Source organism: Pelodiscus sinensis, chromosome 3 (genome assembly GCF_052426305.1).
Source record: "Pelodiscus sinensis isolate ZL-2025 chromosome 3, ASM5242630v1, whole genome shotgun sequence".
In the NCBI taxonomy this organism is placed as follows: Eukaryota; Metazoa; Chordata; order Testudines; family Trionychidae; genus Pelodiscus; species Pelodiscus sinensis.
Genome location: NC_143054.1, coordinates 80,407,994 through 80,425,380, shown reverse-complemented (window position 1 = coordinate 80,425,380; position 17,387 = coordinate 80,407,994). Strand labels below are relative to the sequence as shown.

At 42.0% G+C, this 17,387-nt stretch overlaps 1 protein-coding gene across 8 annotated transcripts in view; it reads left to right on the top strand.

The window, feature by feature from the left end:
* The window catches only part of WASF1 (WASP family member 1), a 192,436-nt gene extending 185,677 nt beyond the window's left edge, over positions 1-6,759 (top strand). For all 8 annotated transcript variants that reach the window (XM_075923109.2, XM_075923102.2, XM_075923105.2 and 5 more), the window contains 2 exons: positions 2,397-3,010; positions 6,390-6,759. In XM_075923109.2, the coding sequence (XP_075779224.2) occupies positions 2,397-3,010; positions 6,390-6,547 (772 nt within the window). In that variant the 3' untranslated portion in view covers positions 6,548-6,759. The remainder of the gene's footprint in view (positions 1-2,396; positions 3,011-6,389) is intronic.
* Positions 6,760-17,387: the final 10,628 nt, after the last annotated feature.

Sequence of the window (17,387 nt, the reverse complement as noted above, 5' to 3'; positions counted from 1 at the left end):
CGTGCTCCACGGCTTTGCTCCCCGTCTCCCTGGTCTGCTGGTTTCCAGCAGATCAGGGAGACGGGGAGCAAAGCGGGGCAAAGCTGCGAAGCACGCCGGCAGCGGGACAGCCGCGGCGCGTCTGGGCTGTCCGCTGCCCGTGTGCTCTGCGGCTTTGCTCCCTGTCTCCCTGGTCTGCTGGTCTCCAGCAGACCAGGGAGACGAGCAGCAAACCCCGTTCGTAACTGCGGATCCGACATAAATCGGATCCGCATAACTCGGGGACTGCCTGTTCAAAGTTGTTGCTATCTCTATGCTGTTCCATTAGCTACAATGCAGTCTGCACATTTAAATTGTCAACCAGAATCACAGTTATGCTTTTGCTTTTATTAGAATGGATTGTTGGCTTTTTCTGAATGAATGCCTTAATCTGTTTTTGTAGGGCTGTTAAGTGATTACAAAACTTAATTGTATTAACCACATCATTGATCATGCTGTTAATAATAGAATACCTTTTATTTTTAAATATTTGGGGTCTTTTCTACATTTTCAAATATATTGATTTCAACCCAGATTACTCACTTTGTTTTTTATCACAAATATTTGCATTGTAAGAAACAAAAGAAAATAGTTTTCAATTTTTCCATTACAAGTACCATAGTACATTCTTTTAATCATGAAAGTTGAACTTTCAGATGTAGTAACAATGTAGTGCCTGCAAGTCTAATCAGTTATACTTCTTCATCCAGTCACTCAAGCAAACTGTAACCCACCTTGTTCACAGGAGATAATGCTGCCTACATTTTGTTTAGAAAGTCACCTGAAAGTGAGAACAGGCATTTGCATGGCACTTCTGTAACTAGCATTGCAAAATATTTATGTGCCAGCTTCTAAAAAGATTCATATATCCATTTATGCTTCAACTACCATTTTATTTATATTATTTTTATTACAAATATTTGCACTGTAAAAAAGATAAACGTGCTGATGATGCATGTTCATTTTCATCATCTGTGTCATATGCCACCAATAGAAGGTGGTTCTGGTTCTGTAATTTCTGCATGTTCTGCACTTCATCCCACTCAGATTTTGGAAAGCACTTCAAATTCTTAAACCTTGAGTCGAATACTATAGCTACTTTTTGAAATCTCATTCCTTGTATTTTGTCAAATCTGCAGTGAAAGTGTACTTAAAATGAACAAAATGTGCTGGATCATCATTTGAGACAACCATAACAAAATATAATGTGGGTAAAACCACAGAGCAGGAGACATACATTTTGCCCCCACGGAGTTTAGTCACAAATTTAATGAATCATTCTTTTCAACAAGCATCATCAGAATGGAAGCTTGTCCCTCTGGAATGATTGCTGAAGCATGAAAAGGCATATGAATGTTTAGCATATGTGGCATGTGAATACCTTGCAGCGCTGGCTATGAAAGTGCCATGTAAATGCTTGCTCTCATTTTCAGGTAACATTGTAAATAAGAAGCAGGCCCCGTTATTGCCTGTATATGTAAAGAAATTTGTTAGCCCTAATTCTTGTTTATCCAGTCGCTAAGACAGAGTGGACTTGTAGGCACTACAGTTTCACAGTATTTTGTTTTCAAGTGCAGTTATGGAAGGAAACAAATGTATGTTTGTAAGTTGCACTTTCAAAATAAAGAGATTGTACTATAGTACTTGCATTTGGGAAAAAAGAAAAATGCTGTTTCTTTTATTTACTTTATAGAGCAAATATTTGTAATAAAAATGACAAAGTGAGCACTGTACACTTTGTATTCTGTATAGAAATTGAAATCAATATATTTGACAATGTAGGAAAACAACCAAAAATATTTATAATAAATTTAAATTTGTATTTTATTACTATTTAATAGTGTAGTTAACAGCAATTAATTGTGATTAATGTTGTTAAGAGTTAATATTTTCAGTTAATTTATTGAGTGGGTTGCAATTGACAGCCCTATTTTAGAATGAGGATATTAATCCAGACTACTACATTCTACCATACATTCTACCATACTTGTTCTCATACTCATACTTTGAATAAATCTCTAAATGTACTACTATGTACTAAATGTAGTACTATGTGTAGTGCAAATCTTACATACTGTAGGAAACCTTAGATACCAGAAATAAACTCAGCTATTTGCCCGAGTACATATATAGGCCAGCAGGGAAAAAAAAGGCTGATATGTTCTACTGACACAATTAAGAATTAGACTGTGCATTTAGATTGGATAAATTTGATTTTGTGGCAATTTGCAGTGGCCACACAGTTGTCACATTAGTACATTTAGCTTAATTACTGTCTTAAGTATCAAGCAGCAGAAAAATATAAATATAATTATATTAGCCAGTCAGTTTTTCCACTTTGTAATTGTAATAACTTGCCTGAGTATTGTGTGTTTCAGCTCCACCACAGGTTTGATAGAAAATCGTCCTCAATCACCAGTAACAGGCAGGACCCCAGTGTTTGTGAGCCCCACACCCCCTCCTCCTCCACCTCCTCCTCTTCCATCTGCTTTGTCAACTTCTTCCCTGAGAGCTGCAATGACTTCCACTCCTCCCCCACCCATACCACCACCACCACCACCTCCAGCAGCTGTTTTGCAAGCACCAGCAGTGCCACCTCCACCAGCTCCTCTCCAGATTGCTCCTGGAGTTCTTCATCCAGCTCCTCCTCCAATTGCACCACCTCTGGCACAGCCTTCTCCTCCAGCCACTAGAGCTGCCCAAGTATGTGAAACTGTACCAGTTCAGCCAGTTCCACAAGGTGAAATGCAAGGACTTCCTCCACCCCCACCACCCCCTCCATTACCTCCCCCTGGCATTCGACCCTCATCTCCTGTCACAGTTGCAGCCCTCTCACACCCTCCTGCAGCTATTGTTCCTGGTCCTCATGCTCCACTAATGCCTCCATCTCCACCATCTCAAGTGATTCCTGCTCCTGAACCCAAACGTCACCCATCAACTCTACCTGTAATCAGTGATGCCAGAAGTGTTCTACTGGAAGCAATACGAAAAGGTAACTTTTGGCCACTAAAAGAACAACAGAAGTTGGTCACAGCAGTTTAATCAATCTAATGTATGTTTAACAGATGGAATAATTTACACTTCTGGAAAAAGATTTGAAAAGAATATTTTAAATCTTGTCCTGCTGTACATTATGCAGCTTGCCAAATAGACAGATTATATTCAACTCATAATTGCACCTATTAAGAGTGTAGTTAGAATGCAAAAACCAGTTCTTCATAAAAGTTAGCTAAGGGAAATGTATATATTTAGAAATTATATCCATAAATTTTATTTCTAAATATCTGATGAGTATCTTCTGGTAAATTTGTTCCAAATTGTGTGCAGAGCAAAAATGTTGTCAAGAATATTTTAAGAGCAGAGCAGACAGACTGGCTTATGGGTTTTGATCTTGTTTTTATGTAAGCATCTCTCACACACATTACTGCAGTGCAGGAAGAACAATGTGTAAGGTTTTTGTAAAGATTAAATCAGTAAGGGGTTGTTTTTGTTTTTTAACCCAGAGTGGCCTTGTGGAACAGTGGGTACCATCTTGCCAGTGTAAGGCAGGAGACCAAAGATGGGGGGAACCTTCTGTGGTAGCACTTTACTGGTGCTCTCTTATCTTGCATCTGCTTCATGTCAAAACATATGAACTGGTGGTTTAACCCTTAGGACTGTGGGGTGCTGGTGCATAGTTATAGGATCTCTTCTACTACTGCCATGCCACTTCCCTTAGCGTTTCTCTAGTACCAATAAATAGATTGAAATGACAATTAAGAACAGATATAGAACACCTATATCTAATAAGTAGCATACATTCTCTAAAAGGAAATCATTTCTCTTTAATCCATTAGAATTACTTGAGCATGTCAGCAAAAAGGCATATAAGAGGAGCCCACTGGCATAATTCTTTTTAGGATCTAAAAGCTTTTGTCACATCCCACAGAAGGCACTATTAAGGAAACTAAGTAACCCCACAGGATGTAAAATAGAGTCACAGATTAAAATCTGGCTAAGATAAAAAAAAAAAAAAAAAAAAAGGAATAAAAATAGATTTGTAAACTTTTGCCCTTTGAAGATTGACCAAGTGTTTAAAAGCTCCCTACTAGGATCTGTATTGTTAAATATTGTTGAGGCACCAGTCAGAACTTCATAGTTGGAGGAGTTCCATTTTGCATTGAAAGCAGGGATTCAGCCTCCCATTTAATTATGAAAAATAAGAACAATAACATTTATTCTTTGAATATAGTATTATTTTTTTGAAATTAAGCAGTTAATTAGTTTGCATTAAAATGAGTTTAAAACATGTTACATGGTCAGTCTTTTCTAGGCCCAAATGATTTTAATAGGTTTGTGAACTCAAATTTCTTTAGTTAAAATTCATTGAAATATATTGTACATCTGCTATATGAGAGAGTCTGTCTGTGTGTCTGTTCAAGAACTCCCCCTAAAAGGTAAGAGCTAAGACCGCCAAATTCAGTATATAGCATCCTCTTATAATTTAAAAACAAGTAAGGGTTTGAGTGTGCCAGGAAAATAAGAGTGCCAGCAATAGGATTACTTCTCATAACATCATATATGAGAGAGGCAGAATCACCAGGCAGTTGAAAGGGGCAGGCTGGGGGAGAACTACTCCCCACTGGGGTTGCCCTAGCTCTGTGCCACCCACCCACAAAATGCCCTTTAGCCTGAAGCTTCCCCCTCCCAATTCGTACAGGAACAGAACATTGTTGGCTGTTCCCCTTTGTCAGGGAGTGAGAGGAAAGTGCAGAGTTTGCTGCATTCCTCACTCTGGATGGGGAGTGCAGAGGGCAGATAAACCTGATCCTGTCCCAGTCAGGAGACAGGCACCCCTCCCTGGCTGTATCCGCTAGAGCTGCAGCAGTCATGGAGAGGTGCTTTTTGCCTGGACCCAAGCTGCTACATGAGAGGACTCGGGTAGTCCTCTTTCCCCAGAGGAGCCTGCATACCAAACCTCTTCTCCCCAGCCCTACCCTAGAGCTGTGATTTAAATTAAGCATGTGCATTTTCATTTTATTTTCCAAAAATAAAAAAATTGAGTTAAGGACCTGAGCAATGCTGGGTAAATCCTCTAATATACTGTAAACTTGGAAACAATTAGACTGTAATTAAATGATATCATTAATGACAATTACAATTATACAGGTTGAGCTTCCCTGATCCAGCGTGCTCAATACTTTATGGGTCCTGAATCAGGAAATTTGACAGACCAGGGCGGTCAATGACAGGGCTGTTTCCGCAAGCTACCAGGGCTCCACTTCTTGGATCTGAGCCTGGCCTCCACAATTCTGCTCTCCTGGTCCACCAGAACCCCACTATCAGCCCCTGACCAGCCAAGGCTCTGTGGCTCTGCTTCTGTACCCACCGGGACTCTGCTCCCTGGCACTGAGGGCGCGGCTCTTCCCTGATGTGAAAACACACACTGTTTTTTCCTCCCCATGACTGTTCTAGCCTCAGACTATCCATGGGGTCACTGATGATGCTGTGGAATGGTGGCCAAAGTATGAAGGGGCATACCAATGTTTAGCATATTTGACTTGTAAATACTTTGCATGGCACTTTTGCAGATGATATAGAAAACACCAGTTCTCACTTTCAGGTGATATTTTAAATAAGAAGCAGACAGTATCCTTTCCCATTAATGTACTTATTTAAATGTCTTAGCAATTGGCTGAACAAAAAGGAGCACTGAGTGGACTTGTAGGCTCTAAAGTTTTACATTGTTTTCTTTAAAGCAGTTATGTAATAAAAAATATACATTTGTAAGTTACACTTTCACAATAAAGAGATTGCACTACAGTACTTCTATGAGGTGAATTAAATATACTATTTTCATTACAATTGTACAGTTCATATATCTAAAATATAAACTGAGCTCTGTACATTTTATATTCTCTGTTGTAAAATAAATCAATATATTTTAAAACGAAGAAAGACATACAAAATATTATAAATTGTCATTGATATTCAACTGTTTAACAGTGCAATTATTCAGGATTAATTTTTCTGAGTTGACAATGTGAGTTAACTGCGATTAACTGATAGTCCTTGTTTAATTTAATCTGGGAACATAGACACTTAAATATTTCAATCACAATCATATAATTTATTGTATGGGTCACTGCAGAGTTAATGTTTTTAGAGGTTTTATTTTCCCTCTTGAAACGTCTGCTGCCAGCAGCTTTCAGAGGCAGGACTTTATACTAGATGGAGTTCTGATCTAGTACCACAATTCCTATTCTTATGATAATTACTTATCTAATAGGTAGTTCTCAGTCAATTTATTTTTGTTTGCTAAGCAATTTGAGAGCTGTGGGTAAAAGTATTTTTCATGAGAACAAAGAACTGATATTATGTTTGTGGTTTAGGTATTCAGCTACGCAAAGTCGAAGAACAGCGTGAACAAGAAGCTAAACATGAGCGCATTGAGAATGATGTTGCCACTATATTGTCTCGTCGCATTGCTGTGGAATACAGTGATTCAGAAGATGATTCAGAGTTTGATGAAGTGGATTGGTTGGAGTAAAATAGATACATTGCTATACACTGAATGCTAATGTTCATTGTGGTGATTGTTCTTTGAAAACATTTGATGGTCATTTCTAGTGTTTTTTGTATTTTTTCCTTTACACTACACATCATTAATCTATGTTTTTCTACTTTTCAGTTTACAAGAAAACTACTATGTTTGAAACTAAATGTTTTACAGTGGCTTTTCTTTTTTTCCTCTCTATTTTTCTCCCAAAAGAACATATTTTGTTCCAATAGACCACTAAGTATTAAGCATGGGCAGCTGTTGGTAGAGTAGCGGTTTTAATTTTTTGGCATATCTTAAACTGTGCACTTTGTGAATTTTAAGTTAATGAAGGCAACTGAGATTGAAATTCCGAGGGCAGCTGTGTGTACTAATGAGCCTTATTCCATTTTTGATAAATGTTTTTTAAAACCTAGCTATCAAGATACGCATCTGTACACCAGGAAGGTACATATTGTTAGCAACACTGAATACAATGTAAGGAAAAAAGGATCTTTGGGGACTTATTGTTTTATTGTTGTTTTTTAAATAATTATGGCCTTATTTGAATGTTTAGAGGTTTTCCCCTCCCAGGTACATATCGTGTGGTACTATTTTGCCTGCATACAAAAGTTGAAATTTTTTCTGTGTGAAATCTTCTGACAAACAAACATGATGTGTAACTTATGTAACTGTTAAAAATAACAGTTGGGTTTAATAAATGGTAAATGTTCATAGATGTTGCTTTTTTTAAAAAAAATAAAAAGTCACCACTTTTCTGGCATTACTTAGTAGCTGAAGGGTAAGATTTTCAAAAGTGCCTAAATCATTTAGTCTTTTTTTTAAATGATTATACAGAAGCTTCCAAGTAACTTAGATACTTTTGAAAATTTTACCCATGGTATGTATGGGGGGCAATAATCAGAATTAATATGTTCCATCAGAGAGAAACTTGTGAAACAAGAGAGACAGAACTAGATGATATTGCAAAATCATCTCATGCTGCTAATTTATACTGCATGTCAGACACACACACACACACACACACACACACACACACACACACACAGCCAATGAAATTTTGGACTGAATTCAGAGTTCAAGTAGCTGTAACCATGTATTCCACTTCGGTGTGTGCATGCTCAGTGCGCTGGAGCCATGGATATTACAAGGGAAAATTCTTTAAGAGGGATAGCTCTTGCAGCTTCTGACCACAGGGCTGTCCCTCGAGGAGTGCAAGCTCTGGGGCAACTCTCCGACCCCAGGCCTCCACACCTGCCCCCAACTCTTCCAACCCCTGCTTCTGGTTATGAGAGGTGGTGCTGCCCTGACCTCCCTCAGTTCTCTTAACACCTAGCCTACAGCTACACTACAAACTTTTTCCAGAAGAGAAAATGCAAGAGGGGTGCTCATTTGCATATTCTCTTCCAATCCTTTTTGCGGAAGAGGTTTTTGCGCAAAAAAGTGCTGTGTAGACTGCAGCTGTGTGTGCAAAAACCCCCTTTTGCACAAGATCCCCTCTCAAAAAAAGGGGGGGGGGCTGAGCAAAAAAGCACCATCTACACAGCACTTTCGTGCAAAACCTCTTCGCAAAAAGGATTGGAAGAGAATATGCAAATGAGCACTCAATTTGCATTTTCTTGTCTGTAAAAAGTTTGCAGTGTTGCCGTAGCCCTAAAGTTGGAGTTCAGTGGTTTGTAACCTTTCAAACTGTTTCTTAGCAACTAGTTATATATAGTTAGTTAGTACCTGTGGCACAGAGTTAGTTAGATTTAGTGTTAACTTCAAGTATTCCCCTGATGGAGCATTCCCCACACATATTGCTTGCTGTGCTAAGCCAAAGCTCACTTCAAGGTGCAATATTTGATTTACAAATCATTCATGAAATAGGTTGAGATCTTTGGCTAAAGCAAAGCCTGCTTGAACAGGTCACGCAGCCTGCTTCAGCACCAATGCCTATGCTAGCCTAAGCACCACCTGCTCCTTGCAAAATGGAGGCAGGATGAGAGGAGACTTTGCGCACTCTCAGGCCCTGATTGGCCTGGGAGTAGGGAGAGCAGCAGGGCCTCCGCAGGCCAGATCAACTCTCTCTGTAGGATGAATCTGGCCTGCAGAGGCCCTTTTGCCCACCCCCACTATAGGAGAATATCCATACATTGTTGGATATCCTGCAAGCATAGCCTTTGGGGTGTGGCCCTCTATTACTCATGCTCTTCTAGAGCCTTCCAAGATTCTCTGAAGCATGCTGGCTTTAGTACTGCTTCCTGTGAAGCACAGAAAAATGGCACTTTGTGTCGGTGCTGAGATTTGAGGATTGTTACTCACGTCTGGCCCCACACTCTACAGTCATAACTGTGTGAACAATAGAGCCTGGCAGGGCAGAGTTAATCCACTTCCAAGAATAAGGAGCTAACTGGAAGGAAAAAGGGCAGGAAGATTTCCTCTTCCCTTCCTAACCTGCAGCCATTCCTGTCCAAATATAGCTTCATGAACTGGATGTCACTGTTTAAGTTTGTGGCCCAACTGCCAAAGCTTTGAGGGAGTAATTTTATGCACTTCTTAGCTTCCAAGCAGCCTTCAAGAAGAATTTGTTGCTGTCTATGCTGGACATTGTCAATTCTTCAGTTAGAATCATGCCCTTAGCAACGACTTTGAGGAGGGTGTTGTGGAACTGAGGCATTGCTCCCCATATGCCACATGCCAGTAGTGGCCTGTCAATACAGGCGACCTAGGTGATCACCTAGGGCACCAAGATAAACAGCCATTGAGGGCTTTGGAGGCAGGGGCGTCAATCATGTGTTTCGCCTAGGGCGCCAGTTGCTGGCAGCTTCTCTAGGGCTGCTCCTGCCACAGGCTATAGTGGATTTGCCCTTTGACAACTCAGTCATTTTTTTTTTGGACAAGACGGATGAGATTTCACACTCCTTCAAGTACTATAAGGCTATCCTATGGCCCTTGGAGTACTTATGTTAGCAATGCAGAGGTGTCATGATAGTGGTCAAACAGCAGCAGCAGCCGCTGCCATAGTGCACATTTTGGGCAGCTTCTCCCTCACAAGACAATGGGACTACCTCAGAAAGGGGCATAGGCAGCATTCCCTGTAAGCTGCGTGCTGGTGCAGCCACCCAGGAGATATTTTCAAATGCCACCCAGTTGACAAGCAGAGATGCATTGCTAGAGGTTTTTTTGTTTCTATTGGTGCACATCCATACATGCCTCAGTGCACATAAAACGGTATTCTGCACCTGGATGGAAAAAATCCACCTGTGGATGGAAAAGATTAGAGGGAATTTTGGGCAGAGGTCCCAGAGGAGGAACCATTTAGGTCTGGGGTTTGGACAGCTGACATGCCTTCCCTGGCACTCCTCAAGCACCTAATTTGACTTCTTGGCCTGAAGCCATGTTCTCATCATCACTCACTTCTTCCCATCCCCTATATCTGGGGATAGGCTGACTCACTCTTACAATGCTTGGGGCTTCCTCTGCAGGTGCAAGCTCATTTTCTTCTCAGACCAGCATGAGTCAGAGAACAACCCCACAAACCTCAGACCAATATTCCACAAATGGTGAAACACCCAGAGCAACCTATTTGCAAAGGTCCCCAATTTTGCTCCAGTGCAGGTTTGGAAGTAAGGTTATGGGGGGGATGCCTTCCTTAACATATGGGGTATTCGAGTGCTGAAAAAATTTCTGTATTGCCAGCTAGTGCTATGTGATTAAACCGTGAGACTGGAGTCCACTTTTTTTTTTTTAAATAAGAAAAAAAATGACACTCTTGTCCTGCAAAGCTCAGGTACAGGAATATTTCAGAGGCAGCTTTCAGATGACAGCATGAAGCATGACAGCATGTGCCTTGAATAGCAGGCTCCCTGAGAAATAATAAGCACAATCAGACATGATCCTCAGGGACGTATCTTAATTTGTCTCCATTTTGCCATTTGGCTTCATTTACTTTGCCTGTGATAAGTACAAAAGAAAAGGCCCTGGGCTGGATTTCACAGGTTGCATTTATCAGTGCACTCTGAAAACAAAGTATTTGTAAAACCATTCCAGACAAATCCTAAAGGGAGAGAAATGGAAGCAGGGTTATGAAAAGCAGTAGCCCCAACTACCACATGAATTTGAGCCAAGTTTAAGGAGGCCCAGCTCTTCCAGGGGTGAATTTAGACCCAACGATTTCAATAAAAACACAAAGAAATCAGTACAGAAAATTAAAGCAAAGCAGGCTGAGGATACAACTGCTATCTGTAATTTTTTTTTTAATTTTGACTGAGTGGCAAATGAGCCCTAACAGTTTGCTTAGTAAAAGTCTGAAACTGCTCTTATGGTGGCAAGAATAATATGCATCAGATGTCCCAAATAGACAGGAGGAAGCCAAGCTTTAAGAGATGTGTTCACCTCCCCCCTTTTGATTTCCCTGATGTGGGACTCTGAGAAGTAAGGGTATCTTGTCATCTGAAAGATACTAAATGAAATAAATTAGACGTGGGAGAGTAGACAGTCTCTACTAACCTGTGTCCATTATCTGACTGTCTTAATTAAAATTACACACTTCCAAGATGGTGGCCAAGGCAGTTTAAGTGTTAATATAACTTGACAAACACCAGCTAAGGATCCAGGATGGAGTAAAGTCAAGAGTTAAATTCAGCAAAAGATTTCAGAACAATACACCTGGTTTTCTACCATAGATTCAGCTCTTTGCCATAGCAACAAGCCTGCAGCTAGCTACAATCCTAATTTTGCAACACTTATTAGAGGAAATTATTGAATTTAAGTCTTTGAATCCATATATACACTCACATAAAAGTACTTGTATGTGGTCTTTGGGGGCGGCTAATTCCTTGAAGGGCTGATCAGCTGTTTATGCTAATGATGTACTAGATGATTGATTGATTGAGTTGTATGATAATGTACTAAGCTGCTCCTGGATTCTGTCTACTTCGGTACACTTACAATATCTTGTTAAACACAAATACTCTGAGGTAGAAAATACCAAGGCATTATATGGTTTGATATTTAGTAAAAGGGGAAAGCAGTCTTCTCTTAAGCTTCAGAGACCCACCACCTTGTTGAATTGTAAACAAATTGTCAAAATGAATCTTCCTCCCCTAATGGAAAGGCAAAGAAAGGGAGTGAAAACACAAAGAAATAGAAGAAAAATGTAAATCATAACAGGGCATAAACACACTGGAGGGAAAGAGAGAAATGGAAAAGGGATGGAAAGGAATGGGTTTAATTAAGACGTCAATATGAAGTCATGATGGTGGATAGAGCATCAAACAACAAGCAGATGTAAAAAAAAGTCAGCTAAGGTATAAAAAAATTGCTGGGAAGAAAAGAAAGCTGGAAGACATGGGAGATGATTTTAATGGTAGTGTTTCACATTTTTACCCTGTGAATTATACAAGTAGATAATGGTTAAAGCTGGGCTATGGGAATTCATCCCTAACTGGAAATAGGTGAGAAGTAGGAGAAAGTTACATAGATACAAACAACATTAGCCAGGAGTAAAATGCAGAGGAAAGTCATGAGGCATAAGGCACAGCTCCAAAACTAGCTGTAGGTGCCTAACTGACAGGCTGGCAGAAAGTGCCTCCCTCTAATCATTATTCTCAGCCATGTACTGTACTCTTTACTGGAGTTAGCACCTAAACAGGGTTTGTTTTTCCTCATGAAATGCCAGAGGGAGAAACCACAACCCATCATAGCTAATAGCCCAGTGAATCCCTATAGGAATATTTAATGTATACAAAGTTAAAACAGCTGCAATAGGAAAGATTGAGACACCCACCCCAACATATCCAATAGCATGGTGATTGGGACTCTCACTTGGGATGTGGAAGACATAAGCTCAAGTCCCTGGCTCCAGATCCAGTATAGTGGGGGATTCAAAACTGGGCCTTCCCTATCCCTTCCCGCGTGAGTGCTCTGGGCTATTGGATATAGTGGGGGACACACACACACACACACATGCCTGAACTAAGGCTGTTCAGTAGCATGTAACTGACTAATCGAATAGTCGATGCATTAACTATTTAATCAATCAATAGGGTGGCACTGCCCCCTTCGAAATGCTGCTGCGGTGTTTCAAAGAAGCAGTGCTACACTGAGCCCGAGGTCAGCTGACCCTGGGCTCCAAGCAACACTGCTGCTTTGAAATGTCACGAGAAGTCTGATGCCGGGCTTCCCGCAGTGTCTCAAATGGGCAGTGCTGCACGGATCCTGGGGTCAGCTGGGGAGTGCCCAGCTGATCCCGGCCTCCCTGCAGCACTGCCACTTTTAATTACCCCCCTCATTGCCTCTATCTAATAGAGGCAGCAAGGGTAGGGGAAGCAACTAGTCGACCATCCTGTCGACTATCCGATAAGCATTTGCTTATTGGATAGTCAACTAGTCCTTAACATCCTTAGCTTGAACATCTAGTCTGAGAATCTCACCTTGTCTTACGCATGCACTAGGGCACCAAATAGCTTGGTGGTGTCAGGGCAGCAGTACTCATAGCCACTGACAGAAACGTAGGTACCTACTGGGTTAGTTGGCAACTGCATGGTGTTTGAGAGAAAGTTGTTGGCATCTAACTACCCCTGTCGTGCTTAAGTCCCTTTGGGAAGTTAGCCTCAGTGTGTGAAATACAATCCACTAAACAGTTTTGAGATAATGAGACTTCCACTGAGTTTAATGTGGGTGTTCTTTATAGCTGTACTGTGAGCAGATTTGTTTACTGTTTGTTCTTACGGATTTGGTTGCAGAAGAGGTTTTGCTGTGTTAGTAATCTCTATTGCGTTCCTATTCTACCAGCAGTGCTTTGAAAGGAGAATGATTACTTGCCTTCCATGGAAAAAAAAATGCTACTACCCTACTCCTTCAAGATTATCCATTAATGGTTTTTTCCCCTTCATTAATCTCTGTCTAGCTGCTCCAACTATCTTTCTGTTGGCAAAGCTATTTAAAAACAGGGCATGGATTTGTGCAGATATTGTACATCCACTGACAATTTTATAGGTGTTCATAGTCACTAATTTTTTACAATTTTTACAATTCTGTAGATACCTAAAACGCTCTCATGGTTTCAACCCACTAGTCCCTGCATGACTTCCACCTCATTGATCTCAGGAGTATTTTAAGTGTTAGAAAACTTGAATAAAGGTTTAGACTACATGACAAAAAGGTACATCTACACTTATGTCCGCTAGATGCAGTTGAAAGATTTGCACCAGTATCAACAGCAGCATAGCCTGTGAGACACAGCTTTGGCAGGTAGACATACACCTGTTTGGTGTGGATATGTATGCGAGTACATATCCTGCACAGTTCTTTAGTCACACAAACCTTGCCTTCCCATCTACACTGCTGTGCTTTGCCTCCCCCTGCTGGACCCTTTCCCCATCTGCAAGAAAAGACTCCACCCAGTGGCTCACCTCTGGAGCCCTTCTGCACCACAGGGAAAGACTCCACCAGCTCTCTGCTACTAGACCCTTCCCTTGGTACAGGAAGAGGCTCCTGCAGTGGACAAAGGCATTGGGCAGTGAGGAAGAAGCAGGTCAAGACTTAGGTAGCTGCCTGCCATGGGGAAAGGCTCTGGTAGAGGGGAGACAATAAGGCAAGGCTTTTCCCCACTCTCTCGCCACTCTGCCACAGCCTTTCACTGACACCAGTAGTGAGACACAACTGGGTAAGTAACTTGCTTTTCACTACAGCATAAAGCAATGGCTACCCTACATGCATTTGCCTGCGGTGTGTAGTGTAGATGGTGGCAAAGCGTTGGTTACATTATAGCCATGTCAGCTGGAAGGTGGGGGAAAGAAAAACAGAAGCCTACATGCTACACTGGAAAACCCTGCACAGACACAACTGTGCCAACAGAAGGGTTGTTTCTGGCAGCTTATCGAATGACATCAGGGGAGATGGTTAAGCTGTTTTGGCAATTCCTTTACCCTGCATAAGGCAGCAAGCAAAAGGTGAGTTTACAGAGCCAATCTTCTATTTCAGCTATGAACTGGGAATTCTGAAAAAGCACAAACTTTTACAATGTGAAGTGAAACACAGGCACAGCTATAGAGTTAAATGGCCATTGACCAGCTATCCCTCTTCTAACAATGAAGGGGTGACTAGGGACAGCTACATTTCAACCTTGTGCTGACATTACAGTTATGAAATGGGACACCTGTTCTGGCTTTAACAGAAGAGACTTCAATCCTAGGTAACTGCACTACCCTGCTAAGGTCATTGCAGTCTAGGGAATTGAGTCCTGGATTGGGACTCAGGAGACCTGAATTCTTTTCTGGATTCTGTCACTGACCTGTGACCATTATGTAACTGCCACCAGGTGGATTTGAACCTGGGACTTCTGAAGCATAGTACAGGAACCTCTACCCTTTGAGCTAAAAGCCAGCTGGTTCTCAGTCTATGCTGTAGAGGTCTCTTGTTCTTACTTGTTGCTGTGGTCTAAGTGCCAATGCATGGGACAGTGAACCACAATGCAAGTTTTCAGAAAAACTTCACTTACGTCCACAATGCAATCATGTTCTTCTGAAAGAAGAGAGGGGTTTTTCTGATATTGGTAATCCTCATTCTATGAGGAAAAAGGTGTGTGTGGACGGGGAAAAGGGAGTTCTTTTGGAAGAAGAGGAAAGAAAAAGCAGCATAGGTGCCCTGGTGGCCACTATGTCCATAGTAAATCGCAGCTGAAATGCAAGATAGCGTCCATTCCATGCGGATGCTATCTTTCAAAAAAGCAAATTGCTTTGATGCGCTTTTGCAGTGTGGACACTCTTTCAGAAGAAGTTTTTCCTGGAAGATCTCTTCCGGAAAAGCTTCTTCTGAAAGAAGCCTGCAGTCTAGACTCAGAGTTTAAGGCCAGAAGGGACCATTATGCTTATATGCTCGACCTCCTGCACATGGCAGGCCACAGAACCTCTCTGACCCACTGTTGTAACTGACCTCTACCCGAGTTACTGAAGACCTCAAATCTTGATTTCAAGAAGTTACAGAGAATCCACCATTTACTCTAGTTCAAACAAACAAGTGACCTAAGCTTCACAGTTTAGAGGAAGACAAAAACCCCTCAGGATCGCTGCCAGCCTGAGATGGAGAAAAATTCCTTCCCGACTGCAAATAGGGTGATCAATTAGACCCTGAGCATGTGGGTGAGAGCCTAAAGTAACCTATAATATAGGGGATTACATAAAGAGATACACACTAACAAAATATTTATACACAAAGCGAAAAGAATGCACACATCAAATGAGGCCTAGTAACTAATAAAAGCAGCCATCCATTTAGCAAAGGAAAGGGATATAAAGGTTTTTTTTTTTAAATATTTAAAACACCACACACATCAGAGCTACTCCACCAAGTACGCAAGAGACATGTTACTGATAGTGAAGGAGCTGGTGGCTTCTATGTTTCCTATGGGCACCCAATCATTCCTAAGTAGGAGGATTTTTCTATTAAGGAAGCTCTTGAGCATTGCACGGTCTCTCAAAATACATTTCGCCTTCATTTGTATGCAGGGCCGCGCTGCTGAAAGCGAACACAAAAATAACTCACAAACCCTACTGCACACAAAGACTCACGGTCGGTATCCTAACAGCGATCAATGGATTCAGGAGAACCAAAATTACAAGTCAGAAATCATGTGGATTGGGGAGAGCTGCTCAGCATTTGTATGTGGAGGGTTTTCTCCCCCTAACCCTGTAGCTTTTTAGATGCATTGGTCAAAATTATTTTGCTGATGCACTTTCTAGTGCTCAGGGAACAGAAAGAGCTGGAGTCTATTAGGGTATGTCTACACTACCACCCTAGTTCGAACTAGGGTGGTAATGTAGGCAACCAGAGTCGCAAATTAAGCCCGGGATTTGAATTTTCCGGGCTTCATTTGCATAAAGCCGGGCGCCGCCATTTTTAAATGTCCGCTAGTGCAGACTCCGTGCCACGCGGCTACACGTGGCACGGACTAGGCAGTTCGGACTAGGCTTCCTAGTGAAACGAGGAGTAACGGTAGTTCGGACTAGGAAGCCTAGTCCGAACTACCTAGTCCGTGCCGCGTATAGCCGCGCAGCACGGAGTCCGCATTAGCGGACATTTAAAAATGGCGGCGCCCGGCTTTATGCAAATGAAGCCCAGGAAATTCAAATCCCGGGCTTCATTTGCAACTCCGGTTGCCTACATTACCACCCTAGTTCAAACTAGGGTGGTAGTGTAGACATACCCTTCTTTACTCTGGCATGGTCTTTCTGGGCAACTTTTGGCAAGTCACTTCTTAATCTCTATGGAGAAGATTTCCAAAGGCACATTAGGACAGGTTGGACCTCTATAGTCTGGCATCCTTGGGATCAGACTGGTCCCAAATGAGGTTTTGCTGAATGAAGGTAAGTCTCTCCCAACATGGCCCCTGCTGCTCCAGACTAGGTCTCTAGCTGAGCCCCATTGCTGCCTGCCTGTACATGGCTTCCCAGGCAGGAGCTCCACAGCTTCCAGGGCTGCCAGGACTCTGTGGCTGCTATGGTTTCTGGGTTGCCGCGGCTGTCAACACTGAGGCGCCATGGCTGCTGGGACTCTGCGGCTGCTGTCAGCCCCTTGCTACTGCCCAACAGCAGGGGCCAGAACTCCCTGCTATGCCCCCCTGCTCCCAACACAGAGCTCCTGGCTGAGCTGCACCCCAAAACCCCCACACCTGCCTTGCGGCCTAACCTCCTTATAACTGGACTCTGTGGTCTAGGAACATCTGCTGGACCACAGAGTCCCGGTTAAGGGCGGTACAACCTATACTATGCTTTGAGAGCCTCTGAAAGCTGCTATATACAATAAGTGCACATTAATACAGCATGTATTCTCTCTGGTGCCAATATAA